General features: G+C 41.4%; 1 protein-coding gene across 1 annotated transcript in view; it reads left to right on the forward strand.

The window, feature by feature from the left end:
- The window catches only part of LOC118409160 (MAM and LDL-receptor class A domain-containing protein 1-like), a 37,034-nt gene extending 24,169 nt beyond the window's left edge, over positions 1–12,865 (forward strand). The window contains exons 23-34 of the mRNA XM_035810029.1: positions 426–522; positions 830–943; positions 2,076–2,189; positions 3,413–3,529; positions 3,903–4,019; positions 4,646–4,798; positions 8,983–9,245; positions 9,630–9,705; positions 10,692–10,805; positions 11,157–11,288; positions 11,693–11,946; positions 12,713–12,865. Of these exons, the coding sequence (XP_035665922.1) occupies positions 426–522; positions 830–943; positions 2,076–2,189; positions 3,413–3,529; positions 3,903–4,019; positions 4,646–4,798; positions 8,983–9,245; positions 9,630–9,705; positions 10,692–10,805; positions 11,157–11,288; positions 11,693–11,946; positions 12,713–12,865 (1,704 nt within the window). The remainder of the gene's footprint in view (positions 1–425; positions 523–829; positions 944–2,075; positions 2,190–3,412; positions 3,530–3,902; positions 4,020–4,645; positions 4,799–8,982; positions 9,246–9,629; positions 9,706–10,691; positions 10,806–11,156; positions 11,289–11,692; positions 11,947–12,712) is intronic.
- Positions 12,866–15,851: the final 2,986 nt, after the last annotated feature.

Consider the following 15,851-nt stretch of genomic DNA (forward strand, 5'->3'; position numbering starts at 1 on the left):
AATATGTAACGAAATACGTACGTTAAGAGTCATATGTCAAATATTTCCTCTACGTTTGATTCTAAGTTTGCAACTCTTTTCTAACGGTACCGTCATGGTTCTATAAGACCCTCAACATGTCAGAGGCGTCGTGTGTGGCGTACCTGTTTGAACCTAGAGTCCCGAGTTTCCGTCGTGCCCACGACGTTGTGCACGTAAGAAAGGCACTTAACCCGACCTTCCTCACTTCACCTAGGTGTAAAAAATGGGTTCCTGACTTCGGTCGGGGAGGTAAAAGAAAATACTACATTTACCTTTTGCTTGTACTGTGTATGTGGCACTGTTGATATAAGTTACTTACTTGAATGCAGTGTCACATTGTCCTCTTCAATCCAAAAGCAAATAGAAAGAAAACATGTTAATGTTTGTTCTTTATTTGTCTACAGGTAGTGTTTGAAGCTCTGATTGGCCCGTCGTTTTCATCGCGAGGAGACATTGCTCTTGATGATGTGCTGGTGGAAATTGGACAGTGCGATTCACCAGGTAAAGGTTTTGCGTGTACTTGGGCAGTGCAGCAAAGATTGCAGGGTTTTACTTTCCATGCCACGTACAACTGTATATGTTAAGACCGATTTTGGCGCAGACTGACGTTTTTAAGACCAGTAGAAAACCCCATCGACCAACTGCCAACGAAGACTATCTCCCAACCATGGTATAAAGTCGTTCGAAACAACATGACGGCTATGTGTAACAATGGTTTTATTAAAGATACTTATAGCAACGTTAACTTCTACAGACACAGTTTTTTTTAATTATAAATCAAACACCATTCCTGGTCTTACCCCTCCAGACTTCGACGACTGTCTGAGTAACCCATGTCAACATGGCGGGACTTGCCAGGACGGTTTGGGACAGTACAGCTGCACCTGTCCGTCTGGCTGGCACGGCACTCAGTGTGAACTCGGTTAGTGGGTCTTCGGTAGCCCTTTCTTACCATTACGTTTTTGTTCAAATGGTACAGCAGTTCACCTTTATTCGCGGGGTAACCTATACCTGTTGTTTTTAAAACAGGCTGTTAAGAGATATCAAGTCGAAGGTTGAAAGTTGAAATATTGCAATTTGAAACCACTGTCCTTCGGCTTGCTATCCCTCATTAGTCTGTTTTCAGAAACAACGGATATAGGATAACTCGTGGATAAAGGTGAACTACAGTTACCTTAAACTGTTGTTCAAATGGTACACCAGTTCATCGTATAACTACCGGTAGGTCTTATAATGAATGAGTGGAGACCTTTATTGTGGTCTCACAATGTGGGACCGCGTGGCGCAGTGGCAGCATTTGCGGCTCGAGACCGAGAGGTTGCGGGTTCGAGTCCAGCTGCTGTGTCACCGATCTTATGCCCTTGGGAAAGGCACTTTACACGACTTTCCTAACTTAACTCAGGCGTAAATGAGTATCTAGTGGCCTTGTGTGGATTGGTGGGGTTATGTTGCCGAGACAGGCCTTAGGGGCATGTTTGGGCATGAGCGGCACCCGCCATGGCACACGAGTCGGGGTCAGGAGGAACCCCTTACATCCTTGGTCGGAAGTTCTCCTAGGAGACGGATACTCCGAACAACGAAGCTGCATCCGCTGGAGCCGCCTCACACGTTGCATACACTTGCCCCTGTGAGACTTAGTGCTCCAGTAGACGAGGGGGTGGAGAAGGAATTGCACACACCCCCTTCACCATAAAAAGTCATGTGCAGGTCAGGCAAACAGGCAAATAGCCTGTCTGCCTCCTCATCTGTCCAATCGACAGGAGAAACCACCCACTGGGTATAATAAGTACAGATCGCAACAAAAGCAAAGTTAAGAGATACAAACAATTCACACCTGTAGTCTGCAAAGTGAATTCGACTTGTCTTTGCTTCTTTGTGACTGTTAAAATGTAGGAACAGATACATGTATGTCCAACCACTTGCCTTTTCTGTATCTGTATCTGTATCTATATGTCACTTGGTATCAAATTCTAATTTATACCGAAGCATATAAATACCAACGTGAAAATTCAACAACATAACTCCTGGATGACGTATTTAACACTAATTTTCAGACAATGACGCGTGTGCATCGTATCCTTGTGGAAATGGAGGGACGTGCAACGACGGGCCGACGGGATACGTCTGTATCTGTGCTCCAGGGTGGATGGGAACGGACTGCGAACTGGGTGATTTTTTTATTTTTTTATCTATTTATTTATTTGATTGTTTTTTCATTGCTGATTCCAAAACCACTTCTTTGTAGTGCTCAGAAAAAAGCTATACGGAAGGTTTTGAGGGACCAGGTGTCAGTTCACATCACTCCTTACCTGCTGCAAAATGACAATTAAATAACAGATGGACAAATCTCGTATGAAGCGCCAGTACCTTCAGGAGTTGATCACTCCTGAAGTCTCTGCCTCTACTCCCTACAACCTTCGAAACAAACACAACTTACAGTCACCGGCTTGTACCACCACTCGTTACCAAAGGTCCTTTATTCCGTATGCTACATATCACTGGAATGGTCTTGATATAGCTGTTCGGTCATTTAATCCTTCAATATTTAAAAACTACTTAATAAAATTGGTTCGCCCTTCCCCTAACACACATTTTAGTCAAGGCCCCAGGTACGCCTGCGTTTTACTCACACGCCTCCGCATCGGGACCTGTAGTTTGAACTTTAGCTTATTCACACGTAATTTAGTCGATAGTCCTTCTTGTAGCTGTGGCTCCCGATGTGAAAGCGTTGTCCACTATTTATTGTACTGCCCTAACTACAACCAACTTAGAAAAACCCTTCTCTTGATTTGAAAACTACGTCTGACCCAGTCTTAACCCAACTTTTACTCAGGGGTTCACCCACTTTACCAACAGAAACAAATAACCACATTATGCAGCTTACACAGACATACATACTCCAGACCAACCGTTTTCAAACTGATTGAACATTTTCCTTAAATCTTGTGTGTATATACATTTATTTGTTGGATCCGTCATCCCATTGCTGTACTACTGTTTTATTTGATCTCACATTGTTTTGTCCTTTGTTTATTTTATTTTCAAATGTCCAAGTGTTAATGTTAATATTAGCTTTGCTAGAGTTCATTTACCACTGTGTCTTGTCTTACATGTATACCAATAAAAAAAATAAAAAAAAAGGCGAGCGATGTTTTTCTGGTGAAAAATGATTTCGGACTCGAACATTACTCCCGCACATACTTCCTTGTTCAAGGCTGCATATGTATTGAAGATGGTACTAATTCAGCTCAAATGGACGAAGATACTATGCTTGGTTGCTTTGGGTGCTTTATTAGTCCATTAGCTGACATAATGAACTTGAACTTGATTAGTGTGTGCAAACGTGATGCAGCTACAACTTAAATGTTATGGCGCTTTTGATTATTTCCAGAAATCAACGAGTGTCAACAGCACACCAATCCGTGTCACTTTGGCACCTGCCACGACCTGGTCAATGGCTTCTATTGCAACTGTACCGTAGGGTGGGAGGGCGACAGCTGCGGCACTGGTGAGGGCATTTCATCACAGACAGCTCTAGGGTTATGATTCGAGGATAAGACTACTCATTCAACTGTTTGGGTTCTGTTGACAGATTAGATAAGGAGATGTAATCTTTAGCTGAGTGTCTTTAGCTGGCCATGTTCTGTGGTTGAAGCTAGAGAATTTGTAACTTGCCTTTCTGCTAACACGCTGGAAATCGGTATTCTGTTGTTTACATTTTTCTACCAAGTGCCGTCATACTGTCAATGAAGTGGATAGGCTAAGTTTATCCCTGGAATGATTCTTTTGACGTGTGTGTTTATAATGAAGTAAACCTTTGACCAATTTCACTTGTTAGTATCCAGTGAAAGTTTACAGTGTTTCATGTTTGTCATATGTAGATATCAATGAGTGCCTCAGTCAGCCTTGCATGTTTGGGGGAGCTTGCACCAACGAGATAAACGGCATTTACACATGTAGCTGTCTGCCAGGCTTTCAGGGACACGACTGTGAACAGGGTAAGTTCATTATCATAACAGGGTAAGTATTACGAATTACGAATGCCAATTGAAATGATCCTTACGTACAAGGCAACTCAATCGATATTTAGCATTCATGCATGAAAAAGGTTTCTGGGCTGACGTCTTCGAAAGCAGCATCTTGATTTTCCGTCCCAACGTTGTAAATTTTAACGTCTCCGACATGGAAGTTCATGTTTACTACTTACAAAGGGTGTTGATGAAAACGACAACAAGGGCCGCATTTACTAGCCCGTTTTGGCTGTTCGAGTTTACCCGTATGTCCTTTGGTCTTTCTAAAGCACCCATCACTTTTCAAAGGTTAATGCAGCATTGTCGGAGCTCTCGCCGTGCTCTCTCTGATACCTAATATTTGACAGATCGCTCAACGAATTGTATAGAAAAGAAAGGAATTATTTTACACTTTGTGTGTTTTGCTGTCCTCTCAGTCACACTTTTACATGCTGTATGATATACCCAGTACGAAATCAAAGGTAACACATATCCTGTTTAGGTCGCAGCGAAAGCGTACCGCAATCGCCGTCTAGTGGAAAGGGGGCCTTACACCAAAATGTCGATATTCTTCCCTCTTCTAAATCTCTTCCAATTTTTCTTTCCTTTTGCAGTGCTCCTGAACCCGGATGCCACGTACGGCTGTGACTTCGACACGGACCTCTGCAGCTGGGAGCAGGATCAGCAAACAGACCAGATGGACTTTACGTGGAGCAGCGGGAGGTGCGGTACATGGGGACCGACCGAAGCACATGTACCGGCACCAGGTACGGGGATTTTTTTTTCTATTTTGCTCTTGGACAGACGAGGACAATGTGGCACTGCACTCAAGTTTTATAACTTATATTAACAGTGCCACATACATACACGGTACAGACAGAAGGTAAATATAGTCTTTTACCTCCCCGACCGAAGTCAGGTGCCCATTTTTACACCTGGGTGTTATGAGGAAGGTCGTGTGAAGTGCCTTTCCCAAGGGCACAACGTCGGGGGGCACGGCGGGGATACGGGGATTTAGATGGATCATTGAAGATAGTAGTGATAAACAGTGACACTGGGTAACGAATTTCTGCATACACAACCAGGGAGGTAAAACGTAGCCGATTTTTTTGTAAATCAAAGATGTCCGATGGCCTTCATATTTGACATATTACCCACCATTCCACACAACCAACACTGCACTTGCGAACATTTTTTTTATTATTTTTTTTATTAAAAACAACAACAACAACAACAGTACATTTGTCAACAACTAAGACTAGATTTTGTACAGAGTACCATTGCACATGGAGGGATAACATATACTGGTGTGTCTGGACGAATTACATGCAGTATATGGGTAGTGGAATAGTTAGAAGAGACAAATACATGTAGTACATCTGGGGAACCTTAAGGAATATGTACAGTCTGATATTACACTATGATCAAAAATGGAGAAGTCTAACAGTAGGTGCAGTTCATGCCAAACTATCAATAGAAAATTTGTACAATCAATCTACATTGGCTGGCAGTCTATCATGGAATATCCGTTCTTCGAAGTCCTTTTCAAAGACATTAAAGAGGCTAGTAATGCACAGGTGTGGGTCTTTTCTATGCCAGATCCAAGTTTTAAAGATTGTCCATTTAGCAACAGTAACAGTAAAGGTTCTATTTTTCTGGTCTTTAGCAGTCATTAAATGATCAATTTTTCCAAATAAAATCTCCTGCAAAGTAATTTTTATGTTGGGCAAGGGTACAAATGTGTTAACTAATTCCCAGAAATTACACAGTCTTTCACATTTAAAGAACATATGCTCATAATCTTCTATGCTTCCACTGCTACATAGTGTACATGTTGCATCATATATGTGTCCCGTTTCATCTTTGATACCCCATTTGTGCAGATTGTGTGCACATGGTAATATTCGGTGTAATAGTTTGTAGTTTAACTCTGCTAACTTAGTGTCTATACAGGTCTGTGTGCTTAACCATCTCCAGATATTTTCCCAAGCCAGGGTTTCAGTAGGAAATGTGGATTGCCATTTTTTACAGCATGTGGGTTCCTTGGCCTGTGCCTGCACTAATGCATTATAAAACAATTTGCAGGTGTTCTTGCTTTTGATTTGTTTTGTTGCTTTACCATCAAATATACATGGGGTAAGGGTGTTAAGCTCTAATCTTCGATAAGGAATTGGGCCTCTATGGTTTCTTATTGCATTCTTCCATGTAAGAGGTATAGCTTGAAACAGAGTTATATATTCAATAATACCATTAGGTCTTGTGTTAAGGTTAAGCTGAGGGTAGTGATCTAGAGACATGAACCTGTCTAAGGGGAAAATGTCTTTTACGAATATTATGTCATTTTTTATCCAGGTTGGGAAGAAAATTGTTTTACCTTGTGACCTTATATATTTGTTGCACCATATAGTTTCACCCATTATTTCACTTACACTAGAGGGTTTGTTCTTGCCTCCTCCACCAGCAGAGTGGAAGGATGATATTACCTGTTTATAAAATGTGGGGAATTTACTCATGTCAGGACCATCTTTATCAGAGGTAAAGTTCATATGCAATAGCAAATTGTCTTGACCAAGGGAGTTTATAAATGTTAGCGCAATAACTTTCCATCTTGCGTTGTCATTTGTCACTAATCTTGGTATCCAGGATGCAAGTAGGGCTTGTCTTTGGAGATCTAAGTTTGTCAGGCCTAATCCTCCCTGCTCAATAGGTTGGCTAACAACATCTCTTTTAATCTTATCTTTTTTACCATTCCACAGGAAAGTAAACATTTCTTTCTTTACAATTTTTATCACCCAAGGTGGGGTAAGAATCATAGACATGTTATAGATTATTTGTGAAAGGGCAAGGGATTTTAAGACAGTAACTTTTCCATATAGAGTTAGGTTTCTACCTTTCCAGATTTGAAGTGTGGTTTTCAGTCTTTCTATCTTTTTCTCCCAGTTTAGCAGTTCACATTCATGGTGTAGGGATGAGTTACAGAAGTATATACCTAGGGATTTTATAGGTGTCTTTGGCCAAGATATACCCAAGGGGGTGTCTTGTCTGTCAACATAGGATCCAATCCATAAACCTTCACATTTTTTAACATTTAGATTTAGGCTTGAAACACTACAGAAATCTTGAATAAGTTTGAAGGCATTTTCCATTGATGTAAGGTCAGATACAAACAAGGTGGTATCATCAGCTACCTGTGAGATTTTAATGTCAACAGTTTCATTAGAATGGGTTTTAACTTTAATTCCTTCCACATCTTGTGCCTGTCTGATCTTTACAGCCATAATCTCTACTGTGAGGATGAATAAAAGAGCAGATATGGGACAGCCTTGGCGTATGCCTTTCTTTAAGGGAAAGAAGTCAGATAACCATCCTCTATTACTGATGGTGCTACTAATGTCATTATACATGCATTTTATTGCACTGATAAACGAGGGGCCAAAGTTAAATTTTTCTAGAACCTTCCACATAAATTTTCTATTCAAAGTGTCAAAAGCTTTAGTAAAATCCAGGAATATTACTGCTCCAGGGATATTTTTGGGTTTTAGCATATTCAATAACATCATTAATCAGTCTTACATTTTGTCCAATGAATCTACCCTTGATATAAGCTGTTTGGTCATTATTAATCAACTTGTGTAAAACTTTCTTAAGTCTGTTGGCAAGAACAAAGGCAAATATTTTATATTCAGTGTTGAGAAGGCTAATTGGTCTCCAATTATCTAGGTTGTGGCGTTCATTTTTTTTGTGTATTAACCTTAGCATTGCACGTCTTTGCAAAACAGACATTTTACCTTCTATCAATGTTTCCTGGATAGAATTATAAACTAGGTCTCCTATATAGGGCCAAAACATCTTTAAAAATTCTGAGGGAATGCCATTAAGGCCAGGGCTTTTGTTTTCTTTCATAGAGAAAAGGGCATCCTTACATTCATCTTTAGTAATTGGTTTATCTAAGAATTCTCTGTCAGTTTGGCTCAAGATATTTTCTAGCTGTACACTTTCTAAGTACTGATCTATGTCTATATCACTTATATTATCTTCCTGGTATAGTTGTTCATAGTATTCCTTACATTCACTAAGAATATCTGAGTCTCTACTAATCTCTCTCCCATCAATGGATAACAAGTTAATATCCTTGTCACTTCCTCTTTTCTTTTCCAAGTTTAAGAAGTACTTAGTAGGTTTTTCCCCCTCTTCTCTCCATTTGGCTCTAGCTCTTACATATGCTCCATGTGATTTTTTCATATAAAGGTCTTCTAATCTAGATTGTGCTTGCTTGTAGCTAACATGCGCTTGCGAACATATAGAATACGACCCGACCCGCTGGAGGGCTGGGACCGAGGGTGATGCGGAATACACCGTAATGTATTTTACTTATGTCATACCCACCTGAGAAAACCCCTGTTTTGATGCGAAATGCGCCAGAAGTTGATCAAATTTGGTGCCCTCGATGAAAAAGTGTTGCAACAGTAATGTTCCAATGTCTGTATCAGGTATTCGAACTTTCGATGGCGCCTTACTCGCGATCGGCCCACTCGAAACAGTTCGATTTATTCGAATGGAGCCCGTGTGATACGCCTTTCGAACCTGTGCGATACGGAAAGTATGGCCCGGTCCGGAACACCCGCATCGAACGTTTTCGCGTCACAGTTATGACATAATTCATATTATGAACTAGCTTACTAGAGTTCATCCTTCAGCCTGAACCCATTTGAAACTTTACCCTGACAATTTATTTTGTTCCTGTTTGGGCCAACTACTCTCTCTTCGCAGCCAGGCGCTGATTGGCGAGGAGCTTTAATACAATAGGCGGGGTTAAGCCGCATGGGTCTGAAATGGCTGCAGCCTGCATACAGCGCCTAATATAATGACCTCAATATGACAGTAATTGCCCCAATGTGGCTGGGGACTGTAGGTTTTTTAACCACTCACACCGCACCATTGAAACCTTTAGGTGCCCATTTCCTGTGCATGGAGACCACGTCCTCGGCTCCGAACGCTGTGGCGAGGCTGATCAGTCCAGTGTTCGTCCCCCAAGTCCACATCAACAGGGCGCTGAGGTTCTGGTACTTTAAAAACGTGGTCGGAAACTCGGGCTTCCGTGTTTACCTGATACAGAACGGGAACCTGGACCCGAACCCCATCTGGGAGGAGACGGGGAGGGCTGGCGAATGGCGGATGGCAGAAATCAACATTAATGGAAGAAGTCAATTCCAGGTCAGTGGTAAATAATCTGACAGACCTGCTTGAATCTCTCACGCTTAGGCTTAGGTCACATTTCCTAACCGGGACCCGGACGGGTAGCTTTTGGGAGCGAGAAGAATGATATAAAAGACATCAAAATACACAAAATGTCAAAATAAGATCCATGGGCATGATATTTGTGTATTCTTAGGTATACATATAGATTTCGTTTCTCAAGACATCCCCGCCGGTCCCCGGTTCGGACATGTGACCTCTGAAGCCTTACTCAGAAATCTACTCTTCGGTTGCAAGCTAAGATTATCCAAATTCTGAGGACAACGTTTAGTTATTTTTTCAGTCAGATCATGTATAGATATTGATAATGCTTTCATAAATTACGTATGTTTTGTTTTCAAGATCGTCCTGGAGGGATTCAGAAGTGGAACGAATCTACTGGATCTGGCTATTGATGACGTCACAATCGTTGATCCAGGTATTTGAAATGACATAGGGCTTAAGTTAGGTGTTTTACTGTAAGACTACCAACGACATCGATTTTGAATTGATTGATTTAGCTGGCTTGTGATTTTGATGGAGAATAGCTGTTGCCTTGTTGCGCTCTATATTGTTTTCGTCTTACTCTACAGTCTACTGGCGCCGCCATGTTGGGTTTTGACGTCATCGAGACGTCACCATGTTCGGTTAGATTTGACGCTAGCTGCCTTACGAATTTGGCGAAGAATACTATACACCTTTCTCACGCGGCGGCCATGATAGATCGAAGAAGAGGTCAATGAGGCAAACAGACAAAACTTATTTCTAAAATCAGGTCCCATTTAGTTTTCCCCCAAACCACACAAATTTTCGTGATATAAGATAGAATAATAAATATTACAAGAAGTGTTATGCACCGAAAGATGTAGCAATTTAGAGTAGTGTAGACTGACCCCATAGTCCCTTAAGAGATGCAAAATAACTACGTAATAATGCAAATTTTTAACGAATTTGCAGCCATTCACTTATTGGTCGATTTCCTAATTGGCAGGCTACCATTGGTCGAACTGCTAATTATGATGGACAGCCTTTTGTTTGCCACATTGAACTCGTTTTAGATCTATCATGGCCGCCGCGTGAGAAAGGTGTATTGTCTCGTTTGTATTAAATCATTGTATAATTAAGGGTTAATGACCCGTCTGTTTCTCGATGTGTACTGTGTGATAACGCCTGGTCCTTCGCTATAACTACCAAATAAAACCACCGAGTGAGCGAGTGCACTGTATTCATGATCATTCCTCCCTCATGATCATCCCCCCCTTGATTCGACACCATATGTCGATTCAAATTCTGACCAATCCGAAGAAGCGATACACACCGTGCTGGCCGGAACCTATTTGTTACGGCGTCATAACTAACATAGAACAGGGCCTTCTGATTGGTCTGCGGCGCTTGGCTATATGATAATTGATTTTACATCCACAGATCAGAATGAGTGCAACAGCAACCCGTGCATGAACGGCGGGGTCTGCACCGACGGGTTATTCTCCTACACCTGCAACTGTCGGCCGCAATGGGTTGGGGCACATTGTTCTTATGGTAAACCTACTTTAATAATCATCTATCGTTATATATAGTATTTAGTTCAAAATTAAGCTAATGGAGACGCATCCGTTCTTAGACCAGTGTATAGAGAATGGGTAAATAGTGTAACTTTATACATGACGGCCACACTGGGTTGGGTCACATTGCTCTTATGGTAAACCTACTTTTACAATCATTTACCGTTGTAAGTATTTAATTCAAAATCAAGTGAATGGAGACAAATCCGTTCACAAACCTTAGACCAGTTAGGTTTAAAATGGGTAATATAGAGAATGGGTAAATAGTTTGAACTTTATCCATGAAGATTGCTGACTTGATTTTTATTAAGTCATTTCCTTGTTCAAGGAATTGGGTCTTGCGACTTCGAAGAACCCCTCTCCAACTTCGCCTATCTTCAAGACGACACAGATGACTTGGACTGGACCGTGATTTCTGTGGCCTCTAGGAGACCTTCCACCGACCACACCACAGGGACCGGTGAGTATGCATGGTCCTAAAACTGCCACTGGAAATCCATTCTAGCCATTATGGATACCTTCTACAGCTTGCAACATGTAGATACTTCAGTATAACCGGTAATACCATCTTCAGGCGTAGCACACCCGCTTCGGAAAGCAGGCAGTGCGGTAGCAGCTATATAGTTATATCCTTTACTGCACATTCATACCCTATGGCGCTAAGTACATGCGTATAGATACAAAAGGACGTAATACACACACACACACACTCCTGTGTGTGTTACATGAACGACCTGTCACATCTTACTTTTGCACATCTAGCTACAATCGTTGTCAGGATGTCCCTACTGTACTTAGTTAGTACCGCGTCTGAAGATGTGCACAATAGAGGGATTCCTGACTGAATTAATTTCCTTCTTGCAGGTTCCTATGCTTATATCGGAAGCGCGGGGGCATCACCAGGAGACAGAGCGCGGCTACTGTCTCCAATCCTGTCCGCCACGGCCTCGTCATGTGTGCAGTTCTGGTACTACATGAGCGGCGCGGGAGTGGCGATCTTAAACGTCCTCACGCGACGTCCTCAGCAGCAGGACGTGCTGGTGACCAACATCACGGGAGACCAGGGTGATCAGTGGAGGATGAAGGAAGTGGAGCTGGTGTCCAACAGTGACTTTGTGGTAAGAAATTTCATTCCATAACTTCCTGCGCAGACCGTCTATGACGACTAATTTGGCTCCTTGTCCCTACGTCGGGATTGTGAGGCTACTCAACAGTCCTGTAGTCTCATCGGCTGTAGGGGCAGCAATGTAATCAGCATAAGTCTTCCATGTCCTGCGGTCTTCAGCCCAACATGCCAATTAGTGCACTGTTTGTCAAGTCCACATTCCATTTTGTCTACTTACTTTATTTGTATAACCGATCCGACCAATTGACAAATAAGAGCACATGCCAATATTATTGCAATATGCCGATAAACACCCATCGCAAATCATCGCCGTAAACCGTAGGAAACCACCGGCCACTCAGAAGCCAAGGCGTCAAGGCCAAATTGTTGTAAAACGGTCTCCTGGTTCGCTAATCTATTTCGTTTATCGAATTCTGTGGATTCGTGGCGATTCTACGGTAGTCCAAGCCGGCCACCGGTGCACCAAGCTTGTGGAAGAGCTTCAGGTATCATATGTGGAAACAAGCTCTGGTAATCCGACCCGCTTGAGGAAAACGAGTCGTAGCAAAGCTTTAGACTACCGCTAGGCATTTGAAAAATGGTCGTGCTTCACCTCAGCTGTTAAAGATGGCTACTTCGTGATGTATTGTAAAATGTCAGCACAGCTGCTAATGATGAGGTGTGGTCACAGCATAGATAAAAAAACGCTTTGTTGTATAAATGTAACTATGTGTAGTGTTGGTACAGAAAACAGTATGTTCTTGATACGTTTCCCGCAGATCGTCTTTGAAGGCATCAAAGGCCCTAGGATAAACGGAGACATCGCCATTGATGACATCAGTGTCACGGGAGGGGCATGTACATCGCCTGGTAAGTGCAGACGAAACTCCATGGAGTTTTCAATAATCAAGTCTTCGTTTATCCACATCTGATCCCGAGCAGGAACCCAAACCTTCACCTAAGTGCTATTTACAACAAAGAAACTAAGACCATAGCGCGTCCATAAGATACAACAACAACATGACCAACTGCAATACCAAGTGAATTCACTAGGAGGCCCAAATTATTATTAAATGTAGCTATCATCTTCTATAGACCTGTCAACCTATCAGACATCATAACAAACATATATCATGACAATCCATGCATATCGTCTTCAGTTGTGCTAGTCAGCTAAAATCAGTCAGACAGACAGGCACATACACATACATTTATCTATTATTAAAATTTCGACATTTTCATTACATGCTTTTTTTCTTTCTTATTGTGCAGAGTTAAATGACTGCAGAGATAACCCATGTCTAATAATGGTGTTTGTGTGGACGGGCTTGGCCAGTACACCTGTACCTGTACGTCTGGGTGGTACGGGAACAGATGTGAATCCAGTAAGTAATCATTTCATTACTCCTGTCACTTGTTACGTGGAGTTTTTGTGCTTGTTTGTCTTTGTTTATTTGTTCCATTCTTTGTTCAACTGGGGACTGAGTGGTTCGAGACCAATCCAGCCAATTATACCCCCTTTCCACTAGTCGCGCTCTCTCTGTGACCTAACATTGATAGATCGCTCAACGAATCGTTTTAAAAAACGAATTTTTTTCACACTTTGTGTGTTTTGCTGTCCTCTCAGTCACACATTTACATGCTGTATGATATACCCAGTATGAAATCAAAGGTAAACACATATCCTATTTAGGTTGCAGTGAGAGCGCACCGCGATCGCCGTCTAGTTGAAAGGGGACCTGACCAATCCATTATGTAATTAAATCCATACCTTATACCACAGGGTAGCCTTGTATTCAAGCTAATTATAGCTGCCGAATCTCTCCGTTCTCTCACACAAACACCGTGCGGGAACTACATGTAACTAAAAGAGACTCGGTAGCTATAGGTATTGGATATGTAGTCGTAAGAAAGTAATGTTGAATTCTACAACCCCTGTGTTACAGGGATGTGAAAGAAAGAAAACTACTAGAACATGAAATAACAGTTAACATCGACTATCATAATTCCACCAGTTGCCATAATACCGCCACCTCAAAAAAACGTTAGTATAGAGGTCTTCCCAAGATTGTCTTGAACACCGAATGTTAAATATCCTAAATGTAATATAATTCAGACAGTTAGGTATTGAAGACAATCTTGAGAAGGCAACGTTTTTTGAGGTGGAGGTATAATGACACCTGGTGAAATTATGCAAATGTATGTTAAGTGTCGTTGTGTAAAATCATTACCATCCCTGTGTTGCAGACTCAGCGGCGTGTGCCAACTCGCCCTGTCAGAACGGAGGGTCGTGTACCCCTAGCGGCGGTAGCTTCACCTGCAGATGTTTGCCTGGTTGGTCCGGTCAATACTGCCAAACAGGTAAACATTACTAATCGATTACTTTGCCTTTTTATGAGATTTTCATGAGCAGTGAAAATTAATGAAGATTGTAAGAATGCCTTTATGTTCTTCGCTGTTAGCAACTGATGGTTGATAACAAACCAAGCAAAATTTCGGTCATATGCCATTTATATATATATCACTGTATGTGTCTAAACCGTACACAAAGCTATGGGACTGATGTTGATGATGATGATGTTGATGGTGATGATGATGATGATGATGACCATGCATATGTAACAGCTAAACACAGTTAAGGTATGGTAATTGATACAGATGTGTCACTACAGGGGCGCATTTTATCTTTCTAGATGGGTCTCGCATATGTTAACATTGCGTCGCGATTTCTGTATATTTCTATCCCTTCATGCAGAGACAAACGAGTGTGCAAGCAACCCATGTCTGCACGGCCAGTGCATTGATGTAGTCAACGGCTACAATTGTGACTGCGACTTGGGATGGATAGGATCCCATTGTAACCAAAGTACGAATCGGTTGTTGCAAGAGATTTTAGCTAAATATAGGTGTTAATGTTTTGCTGGTTGCAACAGAAACAGCTGTACAATGACGCAACTTTGCAAGCTTGAGGTTCATCTTTCATATAGTGATTTCACAATCACATATATGTTATACCACGTTTTAGAGATGTAATAATGCAAGCATGGCCGTATTATAGATTGATGTATGCATAGCTTTAAAACGATCAAATATATATGCCACAAAGCCCATGACAGGATTCGAAAATGTTTCTCGACCACGAAATAAAAATATACTAGATGGCACAATTCAGCCTTTGGCTGCCACGCCGTTCGGACAAATAAACCATTTGATTGATTGATTGATTGATTGATTGATTGATTGATTGATCGATTGATTGATATATACTCCCTTCAACAGATATTGACGAGTGCGCCAGCTCACCGTGCCAAAATGGTGGAGTCTGCAGAGACCAAGTTAACGGTTATGTCTGCAGCTGTAGCGCAGGGTTTACTGGGACTAACTGCGACCTCATCGAGAGTAAGAAATGTTGATTTTGGATTTATTCATATTCTATTTATCTATAAATCTTGGATACAGGTGATCTTTAGCCCAATATTGCTGATATACAAGGGAGCCCATGACGGAGAACAGAAGACAAAACTTATGAGGCAGTCATAAAACACAAGTAAAATGAAATTCAATTAAAATTCATAAGCAGAATGCACAGAGCAAATTAATAATGTTGCATCACGATTATGTTAAGGTAACAATAAATCACAGTGGGAAGAAAAACAAAATGTTTTCAAACCGAACTTTACTACATTTGAATATGACACTGCAGAGATATGCTTTATTGTAATCGAAGCAAAATTGGTATAGCTGGGCATGTTAGCAATACTAGAATTGTACAGTATGAAGTTAATAGCAACTTCTTCTAAGGCCATGATAGTTCCTGACTTTTGAATTGCAGCCCCCCCCTCCGAAAATGCAATTATAATTTATTGTTTTTCTTATCTACAAACTCCATTCTGATTTATTGTTTTGCTTATCTACAAA

This window comes from Branchiostoma floridae, chromosome 2 (genome assembly GCF_000003815.2).
Source record: "Branchiostoma floridae strain S238N-H82 chromosome 2, Bfl_VNyyK, whole genome shotgun sequence".
Lineage (NCBI taxonomy): Eukaryota > Metazoa > Chordata > Leptocardii > Amphioxiformes > Branchiostomatidae > Branchiostoma > Branchiostoma floridae.